The 18790-nt window shown below is 36.8% G+C and overlaps 2 protein-coding genes across 2 annotated transcripts; both read right to left on the bottom strand.

The window, feature by feature from the left end:
* Positions 1-640: 640 nt before the first annotated feature.
* Positions 641-5438, bottom strand: LOC110782457 (calcium-dependent protein kinase 26). The gene is made up of 5 exons (XM_021986612.2): positions 5151-5438; positions 3614-4572; positions 2774-3070; positions 1772-2170; positions 641-1235 (listed from the first exon to the last, which is right to left on the bottom strand). The coding sequence occupies exons 2-5, from the start codon at positions 4200-4202 to the stop codon at positions 964-966; spliced, it is 1557 nt and encodes a 518-aa protein (XP_021842304.1). The 5' UTR covers positions 4203-4572; positions 5151-5438; the 3' UTR covers positions 641-963.
* A 2243-nt stretch (positions 5439-7681) lies between these two features.
* On the bottom strand, positions 7682-18209 carry LOC110782240 (protein ACCELERATED CELL DEATH 6). The gene is made up of 4 exons (XM_056838301.1): positions 17495-18209; positions 16213-16797; positions 9291-9805; positions 7682-8648 (listed from the first exon to the last, which is right to left on the bottom strand). The coding sequence occupies exons 1-4, from the start codon at positions 18159-18161 to the stop codon at positions 8076-8078; spliced, it is 2340 nt and encodes a 779-aa protein (XP_056694279.1). The 5' UTR covers positions 18162-18209; the 3' UTR covers positions 7682-8075.
* Between the last annotated feature and the right edge of the window lie 581 nt (positions 18210-18790).

Genomic DNA, 18790 nt, shown 5'->3' with positions numbered 1-18790 from the left:
ATAATATCATAATATCATGTTATCATGCAAACTTTAAACAGTATAATTCTGCTTATTAAAAGTCAAATTTGCATGATCTTCCTAAATCTTTGGTGTTCACACTCATTTGCAAAGAATTTTGTTCATGACAAAGGTATAGAAATGGCATGTAGTACTAAGAACAAAAATAAATAAATAAATAATTAAAACTTCCTATATACTCCATCCGTATTTATTTAAGAGATACACATGGCCGGGCACGAGTATTAAAAAAAATAATTCAAAGAAATAAAGTAATAAAACAAGTGGGGTTGGGTAGATATTTTAATAAGTAAAACAAGTGGGGACCATGTCATTTTAGGGTGTAAAGGGTAAGGTTGGGTGTAGATAGATTATTTAATTAGATGGTGGAGTTGATAAATTACAAAAAATGACAAGTTTATCTGTTAAATAAATACGGCCGGAAAAGGCAAGTGTATCTCTTAAATAAATACAGAGGGAGTATCTGTAAAATTATGAGGAGAAACCGGAAAAAAGTTCGCGAAATCAACACCTTCAAAATCCATGATTTACACATTTTGAAGAAGAATCTGTTATGTTCACCTTTGTTCACACTCAGTGCAAAGAATTTTGTTCATGACAAAGGTTTAGAAATGGCATGTAGTACTAAGAACACACGAAAAAACCTTCCTATATATCTGTAAAATTATGAGGAGAAACCTGAAAAAAGTTCGCGAAATCAACACCTTCAAAATCCATGATTTACACATTTTGAAGAAGAATGAATCTGCTACTATTTGTGCAGATTCACTGCAATCTATTCACTAACATTAGCTCACTAAATTGGGATTACCATCACCAACAATACGCGCACGCAACTTAAACCCCTTTGTAAATTAATCTTGTACAACAACAGCAGGTAAACCTGGGATTACCATCATTAACCTGAGATTACCATCACTAACCCGGGATTACCATTACCATTTAGCATACAAGAGAAGACCTGAGTGATGAGGCGGTAGGTAGGTGTGTGCAAGACGCCCAACGGATAACTGATTCTGTCACTACGAAATCAAGCTGGTCGAATTCTCCAAGCCCAATCGTTCTGTTTCTTTTGTTGTGGATACCGAAAATTCTCAAGCCCGTTCCTCCGCTCCTCTTAACGTCTGCTGATTTCTGATCCGGGTCCCGGGTATCAAATAATGAGCTGAGGGAAGAACCGGGTGATTCAGATTGTTTCTCTGAGTCAACCCCTCCTGAAAACAACAGACGATGTTAGATTTAGGCTCCATTCTATTGGACTTCTTATATTATCTGAACTTAACTTATATTATCTGAACTTATCTGGACTTAACTGAACTTATCTGGACTTATCTGGACTTAACTGTAGTTTATTTGTACTTATTTTGTCTAAAATAAGTCAAAATAAAATAAGTCGAACAGAGAGAACCTCGGTTGTACGAACTATCAAGTGATGATATCATAAGCTTACTATGGGGAGAAATGATATTTACCAAAACGGCAAAACCTAGAGGTTTAAAGTTAGGAAGATTAATCAATCAGCAAGAAACAGAAAGTAAAAAATCATCTTTTTTCAGCAGTGCATATTCATAAACACAGAAAATTCGTTGTCAAAACTCGAGTCAATTATGTTGCAAATCCAACATTAGGTATAGACAATTAATTTGGATGAGAGGATCTTCGAATGAGACTATAATGAAACCACAGAACCAGTGACAATAATAAGAAACGATAACGAATAGAAAAGCATAATCTATACAGGGGATTATACCTGTATGAATTTTGTCGGTGCCTATATTGCTCGAAATAACACCGTGTTCCTCAACTATTGAGCTAGGGCTGAAAAATGAGAAGCTAGGCATGGAAGGAATGGGAGAAGCAAACCCAATAGCAGAGAAATCACCACTGCTACGGAAAGAGAATCCACTTGACACGAGAGTGGGAGTAGATGGCTCCACGAAAAATGCTGAGAAAGATGATCTGCACGTAAATGTTGGTGATTGAGGTTCACAGTTTACCGCGGATCCAGATCCAAAGCTTATATCACGTTCCCGGGCTACACATGTAGCTGAAAATGAGCTATCTCGGGTTTTTAAACGCTCGGAGCAAGAAACGTCGTTTTCATGCGAGTCTTCGGTAGCTGAAGAAACCTCTTCCATCCACGAGTGAGCTGTAGGGAACGTAAATGAAACCGTTGGTATTTATAACAAACTTTAAAAGGAAAAATTCGGTAATAGATTATCAATATTGGTCCGAGGACACGGTAGATATATTTTCAAATTCAAATAAAAATCATGTATCAATGCTTCATTGACAATAGGGTAAATGTTCAAGCCAGACATCTTCTAGAAGTTGCTTCTCCATAATAACATACTTTCTCCGTTCTTATTTACATGACTCAATTGATTTTGGCACACATATTAAGGAGAGGTAAAAGAGAAAGTTTTACATGACTCAATTGATTTTGGCACATATATTAAAGAGAGGTAAAAGAGAAAGTTAAAGGACAAAAGTGCCCCTTAACAACAACCAACCAACCATCACTTTCATCAAATCACCAAAAAAGTGAGGGTAAATATGACAATTCACCATACAAAAAACAGTAGAATTGTGCCAACTAAAAAGGAATTTCCCTAAAAGGAAATTGTATCATGTAAATAAGAATGGAGAAAGTATTATGAATAAGCTACACTTACCCCTTACGGTATACAGAAATTGGTTTAGTGGTGGAAAAAACAGTCATGTAATTTAGCAAAAGGAGACAAATTCATACCTAAAACTTGATCGGCTGTCAAACGTTTCAAAGGATCTACGCAAAGCATTTTCTTGATAAGTTCCTGGGCAGATTTTGATATCCCATCCCAAGGTTCAGATGGGAAGCGCAAATCAGCTGCACGAACTGCATCAAATATCATTGACTTTGTCTTCCCCCAAAATGGCGGCATAGCACTCAAAAGAATATACAGAATTACACCAGCACTCCATACATCAGCAGCTTCGGTGTAACCTCCAGACAGAACTTCAGGAGCTATATAGAATGGACTCCCCACTGTCCCATGCAAACTCTGCCCTGCTTGAGGTAATAACTAAAAGCTTAAAACACGTAATAAAATCCTATGTAACTCGGACTTGTTCAAGTGTCGAACGACTCAAACTGACCGTCTTATGGAAATTTTGCCACAAATTCTTATTTACAAGCGGTGAACACGATAAATATGGTACATCAGAGTAAAAGTTACCCTGATATAAGTAAAAGTTATCTATTTTTTTAGTGATTTTTTTTTATTTTAATAAAAATCACTCTTTAAAATCACTAATGTATAAAGGTAACTAGTTAACCCTTAAAAACGTTTATCCATCAACTTTTTTTTCATAATATAAAATTTAATAAAAACATAGTAAAAAGTTACAAAAAACTGGATAAAAGTTATCCCGGTATACAATAAATTGTGCGTGCAAGAACTTTTAAAATTTTGCACGGTTTTGTCCCAATGTGAAATTCCAATCCTATGTTCAAGTATTGATCATTCAACATGGACGGATAGTGAGGTGAAATCAAAGAGTCCAAATAACACAGCTAGTATCACAAACTAGATGAGGAAGAGTGTTCTACCTGGCTTGATATAAGTAGCAAGACCGAAATCAGCTAACTTTATTGGTGAAGAAGATGACTTGGTTGCCAAAAGAATATTCTCGGGCTTCAAATCTCTATGGACAACCCCATTGTCATGACAATACAACACAACTTGCATTAGATGCCGAAATATGATCTTGGCTTGAAACTCGGAATAACTTCCTTGTTTCTCTAATCGATGAAACAACTCCCCACCCGCACAAAGCTCCATCACCAAATGAACATAAGCTTCTTCCTCATAAACCGCTTTTAAACCAACCACGTGAGGATGACCTGATAATTTGCTCATAATCTCAATTTCAAGCTTCACACTTCGAACATCATCTTGTGTTACAAGTCTATCTTTGGCAATTGACTTGCACGCTAGTATTTCTCCTGTTAACTTATCAGCACATGCTCGGATCACACCAAATTGCCCCCAACCTAATTGATCACCCAAAACATAACGGTCTTTTAAATCAGATGTTTCACTCGCATCTAAAATAGGTTCCTTCAAGTTTGCCACCTTGAAACAATGGCATGGTTTAGTTAATTGTCCGGCGTTACTGTTGTTCTTTCCTACAGCCATTCCAAAACCCAGAAATCCAGAACCAAAACTAAAGCAAAACTATAGTAGAAGACCAAGTTGCTTTTGTGTAAACTCGGTCAAATTTTCGCCGAGTTTCCTCACTACCTTCCCCAAGAAAAAGGTGTACACTAAACTACAATCTTATGTTGAAGTTTCTCAACTACCCCAGTAAACAAACCAAACTCAAGGTCAAAATTCAAACTAAAGAAAGAACCACTCTTTAATTCCTAAAGGTTAAATTTTGACAATGAAACTCAACTTCAATAACAAGATATGGCTCAAAATCAACTAAATTTCCAACCTCAGCAGATCCGAGTAGAACAAGTAATGCTCAAGCTACCCAGTTCTGTCAGTTTTGTAACAGCTGGATCTGCAAATTTAAAAAATGAGTGTACCAAACTTAGAATCACAAATATATTCCACAGAAAAGTTAAATAAATAAATAAAGCATTTTTATGAAGAATATTTGCAATTAAAAAGGAATCAAAACCCAACACCTTCTGAATGATCTAACAAATCAAAGTGTACCTGAACTAAAAACTCAAGCTACAAAAAACCCAGATATACTAATTCAAAGTTTCAAATTTTACAGTACCATTTTTACTCAAATTCAAGCATACAAAATTGCACATTTTTAACAAAAAGCATGAAATGAATCTAGAACAGTCATGAAAAAAGGCAAAACCCTAAATAAATCAAATTTCAAACCCCAAATTAATTAATCTAATCAAAGACAGTTAACACCCAGAAACTGAAAACCTACAAACTGGAGTAAAAACAAACAAAATTCAGCATACACCCACAAAAATTAAACCAAAAAGAAAGCGACCCAACTCATAATTCAAACCATAGCAGCAAAGCAAGCAGCAAAGTTCATAGCACGAAATCAGTAAAGTTTGCATTTTTTTTTCTTCAAATTATTACAAGCAGAAGAGAGGAGAGAGAAACCTGGAGAAAGAAGAGAAGATTCAGGAGGGTGGAAAGGAAGGAAGAACACAGAGAAGAGAAGGGAGACGTTGGAGAAAATTGGCCCTGTGTGTGTGGAAAGTGGGGTTGCTCTCCCTTCTTTGGTGTGTTCTTTCTGGCTCTGAGTTGCCCAACTTGCTGTTTATGCTGATTTTGAACTTTATTTATTTAGACTACTTTTTAGTGTATTAAATTAAAGTAAAAATTATGCTAGTTGCTTTCCTAATTTGCTTGTTTTTCTCTTCTTTGTCTTCCCTTCTTTTTCTCATTTAGATATTTTATCTATGTTAAGTAACTTTTTTAATTATAAGGTCTCACCGGAAAATGATTTCGACATATCTATTGTAAGAGCATAGTTTCAGTGCTCTACTCACATAATGGTGTGTCAAAATCAATTTCCGTTCTAATTATCTTTAATATTTTTAGTGACTTAGTATTTTTGTAGGGTTTCGGCGAGGAGGTTGGACATATATATATATTGATATGTGATCAGATCGTTTACGAAGTGTGCCAGCAGTAATGTATTAGGAGTAGGTTTGGAATTTAATGTCTTTTGAGTCTAATATTTTCCTTAACTGTATGATAGTTAAACATGGTAATAAAAATGCGTAAAGTGGACAAATTTAACAATTAGGTAAACCTATATAGTAAAATCACTACGCATGAAGTTATAGTAAGAAAAAGCGATGTAAATGTTTCTTACTTTAAGATAAATAATTAAATGATGTAAAAAATGACAACTTTTTTCTGTAAAGTAAGTAACAACTACACTTGAAAGTTAGAACGTTATTGATTCATTTCAAAACTAATAACTTCACTTATGTTCAACTCAAATTAATAAGCTTCATGTATCCAAGGACGTACTCGCGCACGACCCCTGTAGTTTCAAAAATTCAAAAATTCAAAAATTATGTATCATTATCATTAATCCTAACAAATGCCTAATTGCCCAATCATGCAAATCTCATCTAAAATTTGCTAAAAACTAACCCTACTTGCCAAGAAACCCCCAAATGGAAATGACACACCCTAAAATTGGCCAAATAAATCAAATTTGAGAAATTTTCATCATTTTGATTCCATTTCTCCAGAGTCCACTCCCAGATGACATGAGTACATGACAGTGATGACACACATTCATCTTCTCTATTGTTAGTTCTCTCCCGACCTATTTGCTTCTGCCAAGGTTAGTTCTTTGTTTCTTCTCTTACTAAATTTGTGATTTTTAAGCTTTATAGTGTTTTACAACAATGTAATATTTGTCGATTGTTTTTGCTCAATTTGTAATGTGTTTGATTCTTCAATTTGATGATTTCATGAATTGCGTTGTTACTGGTTTGTTTTCGGAGGTTGATTAGTGAGTAATTGGGTCTAATTTGGGCAATATTCAGCGAAATTTCCGGGTTAGGGTTTCCGTGTTCTTATGTGGATGACAAATAGATTAGTTTTAGGGCTTTAATTTCATTTTTCATAGTAAAATCTGCTTGAATTTGAAGAAATGAGGCTAATTACTGTTCAACGTGCATTGAAATTTGACATCTTTCATCACTATAACTATGTTTGCAGCAATTATCATCTTAGGAGCTTCTTAGTTTCGACTTCTTAGATTCTAATTTAATAGAATGATCTTGATTATGCGAGTTAAGCGTGAAATAGTTGAATGTTTTATTGTTTTTGTTGCGAATGAGCCACAAAGTCATTACAAATTACAAATTACAAATTACAAATTACAAATAGGGGAGCGGGGATTCGGACCCTGTGACCTATTGTACACGGTCCTTAAGTCTTAACCACTAGGACAATACATCATTGGTGCGGTTCTAGGCTTAATAGCTTGTCCCTATATAGTTTTATACAACATATGTCTGACTAGGAATAATTATCTTGACTGTAACTTAGAGTTAATGCTGATACCTACTTGTCTTCATCATAGAATCTGATTTTATCATGGAAACCTTTATATTTTCATTAGGATCATTACCGTCTTTTGGAAGAGGAACAAAATTTAGGAAGAGCGTGTTGGTGGTGCCATGGTGAGAACATTACAGTTTTAGGGAAATGGTTGCAATGCTATGCTGTTGTGTGTTGCAATCATTCATTATCATTACCCCATTGCCTCAAAGAGGCCCCCGCAAGAAGCGGGGTAAGGAGGGGTTGGACGTACGCAACCTTACCCTAATTGCAGAGAGGTTGTTTCCAATTGACCCAAAAGCGATAACGGGACGACCATCTTGTAATATACTCCTTATTTTTCTTTAGCTTCTTTCAACTTTTAAAGGTTTAGTCACCAATGGGGTATAAGCTATCTGCATGCCTTGTTGCATGTATATATTTAGCTTCTTTCCGTTTTGATCGACTTTGTTTAGAAACGTCCTTATCCCAGGACCAATTATAAATAGGGCCAAAAGGAAGGGAAGGGAAGTGAGAAATGTAAATAGGCTGTGTGGGAGCATTAGAGCAACTCTAGTGGTTAAAAAAATGACTTGCTCACAAAGAATAAAAGTAGGTGATCAGGTAGCCAACCATTGGTACATTAATGACATAAGAAATTATCAAAATTTTGTAGCTATTTTGAGCCGGTAGCTCAAATTCTTGTTGGTTCTTGAATAATTTATTTTGGATAAAATAAATAAATTAAATATCATAAGGAGCTACTCCGTACAAGGTAATGTGGCCAACCAATGTAAACTTTGTAGCTTAAATCAATTGTTGCTAGAAATTTAATGTGACAAACATAGCTACACCACCTCTGGAGTCGCTCTTATGGTACTCTGGGTGTTTGTTCTCTCTTATTTTATCCGCAACTCAAGATTCTGCAACCTTTATTCCTAATTCTGTCCAGAACTGTTAGAACAAATTTAAACTAAAAGTTATTTAAAGAAAGACTATCTCTTCCACACACCGGATTTACACTCTTCTCTCCCTTTCAACCGAAGGGATTAACTTATCAAGCACCTTATCCAAGATAGCTCTATTGGATGAAATCGCAACGATAGAGCACATAATAATGACTATGATAGCTGCCCACAAGGACTTGTGGGATATAGTAGCGTAGATTCCTGTCATAAATGCCACCAATGTTCCATAAAGGGATTGCACAAGTATCACCATGCTTCGATCGATCAATATGAGTGACTTATCACGGTCACCAACCATAGACCATATGAGGCAGAACAAGACTAACATGGAACAACACATGGCGTATGTGTCTGCTAGTATGAACACTAGAAAGGCTGCCTTCTTTGCCAGAATTGCTTCTCCATCATCTTCATTAAGGCCTCCAGGAACAGTGAAACCAGCTGCAAATGTAAGGGTTGCAAGAAGGGCTGCTACAACTGATAGTGTGCCTCGCATTTCTCCGGCTGATGGTGTTGTGCCTTGTGACCTACTTCCACTATATCTCATACAATTAGCCATACCAGTGCTGATAAATTCTGTCCTTAGCCATGGATTGATTTGTATACGTCTGCACATTGAGTCCTGCATTTGTTTTAATTGAAGTTAATCAAGGATATGATCTATGGCTCAACAGGAACAAATTACCTAACTGATCAAAGGATACAAATATTCAAGTTGTCTAATTATCCGGTTTTATCATGTTAGCCATCTGACCTACTTGACACTCAATAAATTATTTACTCCCTCCGTCCCGGAGTACTCGCCCCAGTTTGACCGGCATAAAGTTAAGGCAATTTAATTGACTTATTATTTAATTAGGTGGTAGTTGATACTTGATAGTGGGTTATATTTTTTTTAATATAGTTAGTGGGAAATGTGTCAACTTTTTGAGGGGAGTGGGGGTGTTTTTTTTAATGTTTTTTTAGATATTAGGAATACAAGTGAGACCTTAGGTAAGTGAGAAACGATATAAAATTAGAAAAAAAATGTCATTTATAGAAACAGGGTAAGTATTGCGGGACGGCTTTATAAGGAAAGCGGGGAGAGTATTCCAGGACGGAGGGAGTATATGACAACTTATTTAATGTTTGTTAATATATAGTGTTAAGTATCTAAAATGTTTGTATCTAATGTTTTTTCAATCTGTGCTCATTTTACACTTTGCCAAACAAACAGGTTATAGCAAGCTATTGAAGTCTACTAGTTTGGAAGAAGTGGACATACCCATTTGTAGTCTTCCTTGCATAACTCTTTCAGTATTTCGGTGGCAGATTTCCTATTCTTGGTCTTGATGTTTCTGAAAACCCCGTCAATGGAGAGCAGTGCTTCAACCAAGTCGATGTCCCTGCGTTCTAATGCTCGATGCAGGGGTGTTGCACCAGTAAAATCAGGCATGTTTTTCATCTCCTGAATCAAGGGAATATCTAAAAATTCCTTGTATTTCCAGTAAGATTTTAGTTGTATGTGATGTAAAGGGGAGTCTTTTCTACGAATACAGAGGGTTCTGAAATCAGTGGAGTTGTCTATGAAGGCATGAATAGCGTCTTTGTGGCCTCTCTTACATGCTTCAATCCAAGCAAATGGTGCATTTGCGCTCAACGAAGGGTCCTTTTTCAGCAGTAGTTCTATGAGCCATGCCGTACCAACTTCAGCTGCTATATCAAGGGGGCTCTTTCCAACTTCATCAAGCTCATTGATCAGCCAAGGTAACTTTTCCACCAAGATGTCGCCTGTTCTTTCTGTTCATGCACACACGCATACACTCTTTGGTGTTAGAATTGCTTTTTAGTTTTTTCTATGGGATTTCTCTGCATTTTGGCAGCAAAATATTAAAAGTACAACTACTACTTCATTCAGTGACATTAATTACAAAAATCTGAATATGTCGAGACATGCATGATTCCGAAAAAAATAAAATCAATGGGATGATTATTGTTACATATTTGGACATTTATGGTAATTCTTAATTTCTTTGTTGTGTTGGTATAGTAAATTTTGTACGCATATATGGTTACCTTAAGACAGGTAGTACTTGCTTCAAAAGCAGTCTCAAGTCTCTAAACTGTTTATTTCTTCCCCTTGTTAGTTGTTACCCTATCATAATTCCCTTTTCCCTGCTTGAACCAAGCGGCACCTAATGGCTCGTTTGGTAGCCGGTCTTACATGGTGTCAATGAGAATGAATTTGTATGTAAATTGGTAAAGGAAAATCAATATCCATATGTTAGTTCTAGTCCACTCAAAATTATCTATGTTTTCTTCATAAATTTTTCGTTAGTATTCATTACCATTTAGGGAGTGGTATTGGGTAGGGATGCAAATTTATAAAGAAAAATACCATGTTTGAGACAAGGTTTCGTTACCATGGACATTATGATGGTATTTTTATTGTCAAATAACACTTAGATTTGTTCTCATTCTCACAATTTATTATTGGCTACCAAACGGGACGTAAATATTTTGCATGCTTCTAGTGTTTGAGATGATCCATCATATTACTTGGCTATTTCTGATTTTAGACATCTTATATACCCGAGAAGGTGAGTACTTATGTAGCTCCAAGAGTATCTTCATATCTAGATATGCACCTAAACTAGCACTTGTTTTCACAATGAGTCTGTTGACAGCAAGCTATAGAAATTCATAGGAAGCTTCCTAGTACTAGTCATCAAGAAAAGGATCAACATGTATTTTTGTGCACATGACTCTCTTTTGTCACCTTGTGTGTGCTGTCCCATGTGGTGTACTAGGTTAGAATAATTGATCAATGATTGTAAGAGGAGCCGCACTATTTAAGAGGTGTGCTCAGCAACATTGCAGCTTGATTTGGAATGAAATGAAATCAATGCTGATTCCTTCCTACATTTCTGTTGTCTTTCCTTCTCTTCTTATTTTCTTACTGTAATTCTGTCTTCATGGTATCAGAGCTATGGCTCAGAAGACTGCAGAATATGTAGAAGCAAATGATTCATATATCCAATCATAAACACACAAACACATTTCTGAATCTTCTCCCTTCTTTTCTTCTATCTTGAAAGCTTAAGCCTTTACTAGTGAAATGGCTACAATAGATGTTAACAGTCCACTGTACCTTCATCCATCTGAAGGATCTCACTCAATAAATGTGGGAAAACTGACTGGACCATCTGATTATAGAACATGGAAAAGATCCATGGAAGTAACCCTCTCATCCAAAAGAAAGCTTGGATTCCTGAAAGGAACTGTCATCAGAGAAGCAGCAAAGGCAGAACAATGGGATACCTGCAATGACATGGTAATATCCTGGATTTTTTCTTCTGTTTCAGATAATATAAAAAAGTCCATTATGTTTCTTAGTACTGCAAGAGAAATGTGGATAAATCTGGAACAAAGGTTCTCTGTTGTGAATGGGTCTAGAAAATACAAGTTAAGTAGAGATCTGTATGAATGTAAACAGAATGGAATGCTTATTAATGACTATTTCACTAGTATGAGTGTAATATGGGAAGAACTGGAATCCTTGAACATTCTACCTAAATTTACTGTGTATAATGCTGAAATCAATGCCTTTTTGAAAGCCTTAGATGCTCAGAAACAAGAGCAAAAACTATTTCAATTCCTTAATGGCATAGATGAGGAATATGGACCACAGAGGAGTCAACTGTTGTTAATGAGTCCTCTACCTACAGCAGATGTAGCCTGTGCATCTTTGCAGCAAGAAGAACAACAGAGAGATGTTCTAAAACACACTAAATTAGACATTGAGTCTGCAGCCATGTGCAGCAAACACACTGAAACATCTGCTATGTACAGCAAAAACACTGGTGACAGTTGCACTGCTTGTGGTGTAACTGGTCACACAGCTGAGAAATGCTGGACTATTGTTGGTTATCCAGCATGGCATCCAAAATCTAAGAAGCCTCAAAGAGGAAGGGGAGGTGGAAGATTCTCTGGTAATAGAGGTGGTAACTCAGGTCCATACAGTAAGTGGCCAAAGGGAAAGCATAATACAGGCTCAAACATGGCTCAAAACAGTCAAGGAAGCAGTGACAATGGTGCTATGACAAGTCAACAACTTCAACAACTAGAGCAACTCATTAAGTTGCTCCCAGTTACTTCAAGAAATACCACTCAAGGTGGATCTGAAACTGAAGATGAGATTGATCACAACTATGCTGGAATGGTGTCATGCTATCTGGCAACAACAATAATGAGTGAGTGGATCATTGACTCTGGTGCATCTGATCACATGATCAGTGATTTTAAAAAATTGAGTGATCCAGTGGTGGCAATAAATAGTCCAAAAATCAACTTGCCTAATGGTGAAACCTCCACCATCAGTCACACTGGAAATGTAACTCTAAGCAATGGTTTGAAGCTGAAAGATGTTCTCTATGTGCCAGAATTTAAACACAATCTCCTATCAGTTAACAAGCTTGTATCTCAGGGTGATTGTAAAGTTCAATTCACACCATCTGCATGCATTATTCAGGATACAACTACTGAAAAAGTGATAGGAATTGGAAAAGCTCTCCATGGCCTTTATTATCTGATAAATGAACCCTTGAGTTGTATTGTTCAAAAAATCAGATCTCAAGTTGAACACAAAGCTGATGATGACTTGAAGAGAAAGACTCAAGCCAACAATGTCAATCTGAAGCTAGGAATTTCAAGTGTAGCACCTGACACAGTTAAACACTCCAAATCAGTATTATGGCATCACAGACTTGGTCATGCACCAATTGAAAGAATCAAGCATGTGATTGCTATTGACAAAAAGGATACTCAAAGCAATGGAGTCTGTGTTACTTGTCCTCTAGCAAAGTTCACTAAACTGCCATACAAGGAAAGCAAGTCTCAAGCTGAGAATCCATTTCAGCTCATTCACTTGGACACTTGGGGCCCATACAAAGTCACAACCAGAAGAGGTCACAGATACTTCTTGACCATTGTGGATGACTGTACCAGAACAACCTGGGTACATCTGATGAAATTCAAATCAGAATTCTTGGAAGCACTTAAAGAATTTGTGAACTTTGCTGAAAAACACTTTAACAGGAAGGTGAAAATTGTGAGAACAGATAATGCTCTGGAGATGGATGATGAAAAATGCAAGGAATTCTTCAAAGAAAAGGGGATCTTACATCAGACCAGTTGTGTTGACAGACCACAACAAAATGGAAGAGCAGAAAGAAAACATAAGAACATTCTGGAGATGTCTAGAGCTTTGAGATTTCAGGCAGGATTGCCATTGAGTTTTTGGGGAGATTGTGTGCTTACAGCAGTACATATTACTAACAGATTACCATCTGTAGTTTTGAACAATCAATCACCTTATGAGAGATTGTTCAATTCTAAACCTGACTACTCACAGTTGAAGACATTTGGTTGCTTGGCTTTTGCTTATAACCCAGAGAAACACAGAGACAAGTTCAAAGCCAGAGGAGTACCCTGTGTTTTCTTGGGATATCCCATCAAACAGAAGGGATATAGACTTCTGAACCTAATGAACAATCAAATGTTTGTGTCCAGGGATGTGAAATTCCATGAGCACATATTTCCATATGGTCTCACTGCTAATCAAATGCACAGCTTACTGCCCCAACAAAACACCAATGAGACAGAATGCAACATAGAACAAAGAAGAGATTGGGTTGATATTGATACTGTTGATGATGTGAATGGTACAAACAATGATGAAGATGTTGGAATGGAAACTGATACAGCAGTACCAATCACTCAGAGTAGCTTACCTGCTGCAATTGTGAGAAAATCTTCAAGAAACACTAGGAAACCTGGATGGATGGATAATTATGAGATCAATTGTGCTTCCAAAATTGAACAAGTAGCAGAAACCCCAGCTAAACACTCTTACTTCTGTTTCTTGGCAAGAATCACTCAGAAAGACAAGAAACCTGATCCATATTACTTTAAACATGCAGTAAAGTCAGATCACTGGATACAAGCTATGAATGAAGAGCTTGAAGCTCTTGAAGCAAATGGAACATGGGAGATAACTGACCTACCCAAGGGAAAAAGAGCTATAGGAAGCAAATGGCTGTATAGAACAAAGTACACAAGAGATGGAGACACTGAAAGGTATAAATCCAGATTGGTTGCTCTTGGAAACAACCAAAGATATGGTCTTGATTATGATCAGACCTTTGCTCCTGTGGCAAAACTCACTACTGTGAGATCTCTTCTTGCTGTTGCAGCAATGGAAGGATGGTATGTAGATCAGATGGATGTAAAAAATGCATTCTTGCATGGAGATATTAAAGAAGTTGTGTATATGAAGTTCCCTCAGGGATATAGAGGACCAGGTAAGAAGATAATTTCAAATCAGGGGGAGCATGTCAGCTACTGTGAGGAGAATCCCACTAAGGTCTTCAAACTCAAGAAATCTCTCTATGGTCTTAAACAAGCACCTAGGCAATGGTTTGCTAAATTATCTTCTGCTTTGCAAAGTTTTGGCTTTGATCAATCAAAAACAGATTACTCCTTGTTCACAAAGTACAGTGATGGTCACTTTGTTGCCATTTTGGTGTATGTTGATGATCTAATTTTGGCTGGAACCACACAGGAAGCTATTGATGAAGCAAAGTCTCTTCTATCAGCTAAATTCAACATGAAAGATCTTGGTGAACTCAAGTACTTCTTGGGAATAGAAGTAGACAGAACTCAACATGGCATATTCTTGTCTCAAAAGAAATATACCATGGACCTTCTGCAGGATTTTGGTGCATTACATTTGAAGCCATTAAAGCTACCCATGCAGACACATCAGAAACTTCTAAAAGATTCTGGTGAGCTACTTCTTAATCCAGAAATCTATCAGAGGTTGGTTGGGAAACTAATCTATCTCACCCTGACTAGACCAGACATTGCATATACTGTGCATGTTCTTAGTCAGTTCATGCACTCTCCAACTGTAACTCATTACCAAGCTGCAAGGAGAGTTCTGAGATACCTAGTGGGTTGCCCAGGACAAGGGATTCTTCTTGCTGCAGACAACAACACCATTCTATCTGCTTACTGTGACAGTGATTGGGCTGGATGTCCAGTTACAAGAAGATCCACCACTGGATTCTGTGTTCTCCTGGGTTGTTCACCCATATCTTGGAAATCAAAAAGGCAAACAGTAGTAGCAAGATCTTCTGCTGAAGCAGAATACAGGTCTATGGCTGTTACAACTTGTGAAGTTCTGTGGATTTGTGAGCTGTTAAAAGAACTAGGTATGAAGTGCCTACATCCTACTGTTCTCAAATGTGACAACAAAGCTGCAATCTCTATAGCTGCAAACCCTGTGATGCATGAGAAAACTAAACATGTGGAAATTGATTGTCACTTTGTCAGAGAGAAGCAACAATCTGGACAGATACAACCAGAATACATTTCTTCTAAGGAGCAAGTAGCTGATGTTCTTACCAAAATCCTACCAGTGCATCAACACAACTATCTTTTGCACAAACTTGGAGTTATGCCTAAACCTCCACTCCAAGCTTGAGGGGGAGTGTTGACAGCAAGCTGTTGACAGCAAGCTATAGAAATTCATAGGAAGCTTCCTAGTACTAGTCATCAAGAAAAGGATCAACATGTATTTTTGTGCACATGACTCTCTTTTGTCACCTTGTGTGTGCTGTCCCATGTGGTGTACTAGGTTAGAATAATTGATCAATGATTGTAAGAGGAGCCGCACTATTTAAGAGGTGTGCTCAGCAACATTGCAGCTTGATTTGGAATGAAATGAAATCAATGCTGATTCCTTCCTACATTTCTGTTGTCTTTCCTTCTCTTCTTATTTTCTTACTGTAATTCTGTCTTCAGAGTCTAATGACGTATCCCTATTCTAGACCTATGCCCATGTTAATTACTCCCTCCGTCCCTAAAAGATTGCCCCAAACCACATTCTTCACTTTGTTAATAAAGAAGGCAAAAGAAAAGCAAGTAGGACGGTAGTCTTGTCTTTTGCTAATTAAGTAATAGAATGTGAGAGGAAATATGTGAGGACCACATACTATAAATGGTATGGGGCAAACTCAAAGGGACGGACCGAAAAGGAACTTGGGGCAATCTTTTAGGGACAGAGATAGTATCTAATTAAAGGACAGAAAAAGAGTGGTGAATGGAAGATTTGAAATTACCCAAACCAGAATTGAGCCCCTTACCTGTGCAATTCGATGCGATGTGCAATACATTTCTCCCCCCATTGCCTTTAAGCTGCATAAGATCGAAGCTAGTAGGATGGACTGTAATCAAAATATTTTCTGCTGCATCATTACATCCATTCAGTACTGCATAGTACAGTATACTCTTGGTTGCATGTATAACTAAATTCTCCATATCCACAGTCAAAAAATACAGTGCTAGTTCTTCGTGTTTATTGATTAAGGATACCATTAGAGGCGTATCCCCATCTTTATTCTCCCATTTCCAAGGGCTCGGCTGAAGAACCTCTCCTTGTTCATAGGCATCTATATAAGCTTCAACAAGGAGCTGCACAACCTGCACAACTGCTTCATTGTGGTTACAAGCTGCTATGTGTAAAGGATTGTTGTTTGTCAGCTTCTCTGTTGTGCATAAGAGGTTGATAAACTCCTTCCTCCACATATTGGGTTTTTCTCGATTTAATAGCAACTGAATTGGCCATAATTTCCCCATCATTACCCACTTGTGTAGAAGTGTGCGTCCATTTTCATCGACATGTTTTACCATTTCTGGATGCTTGTCAAGTAGCAGTTTGCATACTTCCTCTGTAGATGAAAATGTAGATGAAAATGTGCTGCACCAGTTATGCAGTAGTCTTGTATGAACAAAACAAAAGTAGATTTGGCAAAGAATAAGGCTATGTTCTATTCGACTTATTTTGACTTAACTTAAATTATGTGAACTTATCTGAATTTAACTGAACTTATATTAACTTATCTCAACTTATTTGAACTTATTTTATTAATTTGTCTGAAATAAACTTATTTGTGTGTGAAATTGTCCGGTAAAAAACTTACTCCCTCTGTATTTTAAAAAGAGATACACTTTCCTTAAATGACTGTATTTTAAAAAGATATACACTTTCCTTTTTTGACATGGTTTAGTCCCCACTTTCAATATATTAATATTTCTCTTTTCTTTTGTGGTCCCCACACTTACTTACATCATCTTTTTACTGTAATAAATAATTTACCTAGTACCCCACATTCATCTTATTTTAATGAATTCAACCCACTCTAACTATGTGCCGGTCAAAGTGTATCTCTTTTTAAAATACGGAGGGAGTATTTTTTTTTCTGAAATTAACTGACCTTATCTTAACTGAGTTTATCTGAACTTCTTTTATCTGAAATAAGTCGAACAGATTAAAGGCTAAGTGTACTTCTTTTGAATATACCATTTCTACATTAACTCGAAGAAACCTATAATGCAGGAAGGCAAATATAAGTAAATAGAGGTAACCTGAGCAATTTGGTACAACATCAAGGGGAGTCGACCCATCCTCACCACTAGTATTGTAAGAATGGCCCGATGTCAAGATCTTCACACCAACTTGTGCGCAACCTTGCTGCGCAGCTAGAAAGAGCGGACTGATACCTTTGTTGTCAACCATATTGCAAAGTATTTCTTTATCTAGTGACATTATTTCCAATGCACAATCATCCCTCCCCCTATCCAAAGCCACGTGAAAAGGCGTCTTCCCATTCACATCCACAGTTAACCATGGCTTGGAATGCAGATGAAGATCCACCATTGAAGAAGAAGATGACGAAGAAGAAGATGATGATGAAGATGATGATTTGTAAATCTTGACAAGGAGATTGACAATGGCGAGATTGCCACGTAAAGCTGCACAGTGAAACACGTTGTAATTGAAGTCCGAAGAAGCTTGGTTGCAGAGAAGATGCACGGTAGAGACAGGTAATCTACCTAGTGCTTCTTTAAGGAACTCTGATTGCTCATTCAATACCGCAATGTGGATAAAGTTGTAATGTTCTTGACCATCTTTGTTCTTACTCCGAACAAGGAAATAATCAGCAGGTTGAGTAGCAAGAGCTTCTGTGAGGAATTTCACGTCCCCGTCTCGTGCTGCTAAGAGCAGCTGAGATATTATTATGTTGTTTGCCATTGAAGCTTCACTCTTCTCCTCTGTAATGTTTATGGCTAGATGTTAAGCAATTAGTACTCCTCAAAATTATATGTATTTGTAGATAAGAATGTCAACTTGTGTGCATTGTATGATTATAAAAAGAAAAGGAATATCATCTGCATATTCATACTGATGGTTGACTTTGACTTGGACTTTCTGCTGGTGTCAACTTGCAGCAATTATTGGAAACAATGAGTTATTGAGATCTACTCTTAACTAATTTCAACTTGTTGAAGTCCAGCCTAGCCTTAAATTTAGGCTTAATTATTGCTAAGTAGACCTAGGGGCTAGCGCGGTTCAGAGTTTGGTTTAAATCGGACCAAATCGTAAAGCTTAAATTGTTTGATGTCGTGACGCATGTTTTTAAACGACAACTTTTGTGAAGATTGTCTTACTAAAAAGATCGTTTTGATTGTTTAACTAATTAGTTTCATTGTTTAACTAATCAGTTTCATTGTTTAAATAATTAGTTCTAGTATTTAACTAATTAGTTTCATTGCTTAACTCATTGGTTTAGTGCTTAACTAATAAATTTTAGTGTATAACTTTTAGTCTCATTGATTAAATAAATAAACTAATAAATTTTAGTGTATAACTTTTAGTCTCAT

This window comes from Spinacia oleracea, chromosome 3 (genome assembly GCF_020520425.1).
Source record: "Spinacia oleracea cultivar Varoflay chromosome 3, BTI_SOV_V1, whole genome shotgun sequence".
Lineage (NCBI taxonomy): Eukaryota > Viridiplantae > Streptophyta > Magnoliopsida > Caryophyllales > Amaranthaceae > Spinacia > Spinacia oleracea.
Note: the sequence above shows the minus strand (reverse complement) of the source record. Positions and strands in the feature narration are given on the sequence as shown.

Bases quoted from the DNA above. Each gene is read 5' to 3' on its own strand.
- LOC110782457 (XM_021986612.2), bottom strand. From the start codon at position 4,202: ATGGCTGTAGGAAAGAACAACAGTAACGCCGGACAATTAACTAAACCA. The intron at 3,071-3,613 runs GTAGAACACTCT...TACCTCAAGCAG, and splicing joins TGCTACTTATATCAAGCCAG to GGCAGAGTTTGCATGGGACA. The intron at 2,171-2,773 runs GTATGAATTTGT...CGTTCCCTACAG, and splicing joins GACAGCCGATCAAGTTTTAG to CTCACTCGTGGATGGAAGAG.
- LOC110782240 (XM_056838301.1), bottom strand. From the start codon at position 18,161: ATGGCAAACAACATAATAATATCTCAGCTGCTCTTAGCAGCACGAGAC. The intron at 9,806-16,212 runs GTAAGGGGCTCA...GTGCATGAACAG, and splicing joins CATCGCATCGAATTGCACAG to AAAGAACAGGCGACATCTTG. The intron at 8,649-9,290 runs GTATGTCCACTT...AAACAAATGCAG, and splicing joins GCAAGGAAGACTACAAATGG to GACTCAATGTGCAGACGTAT.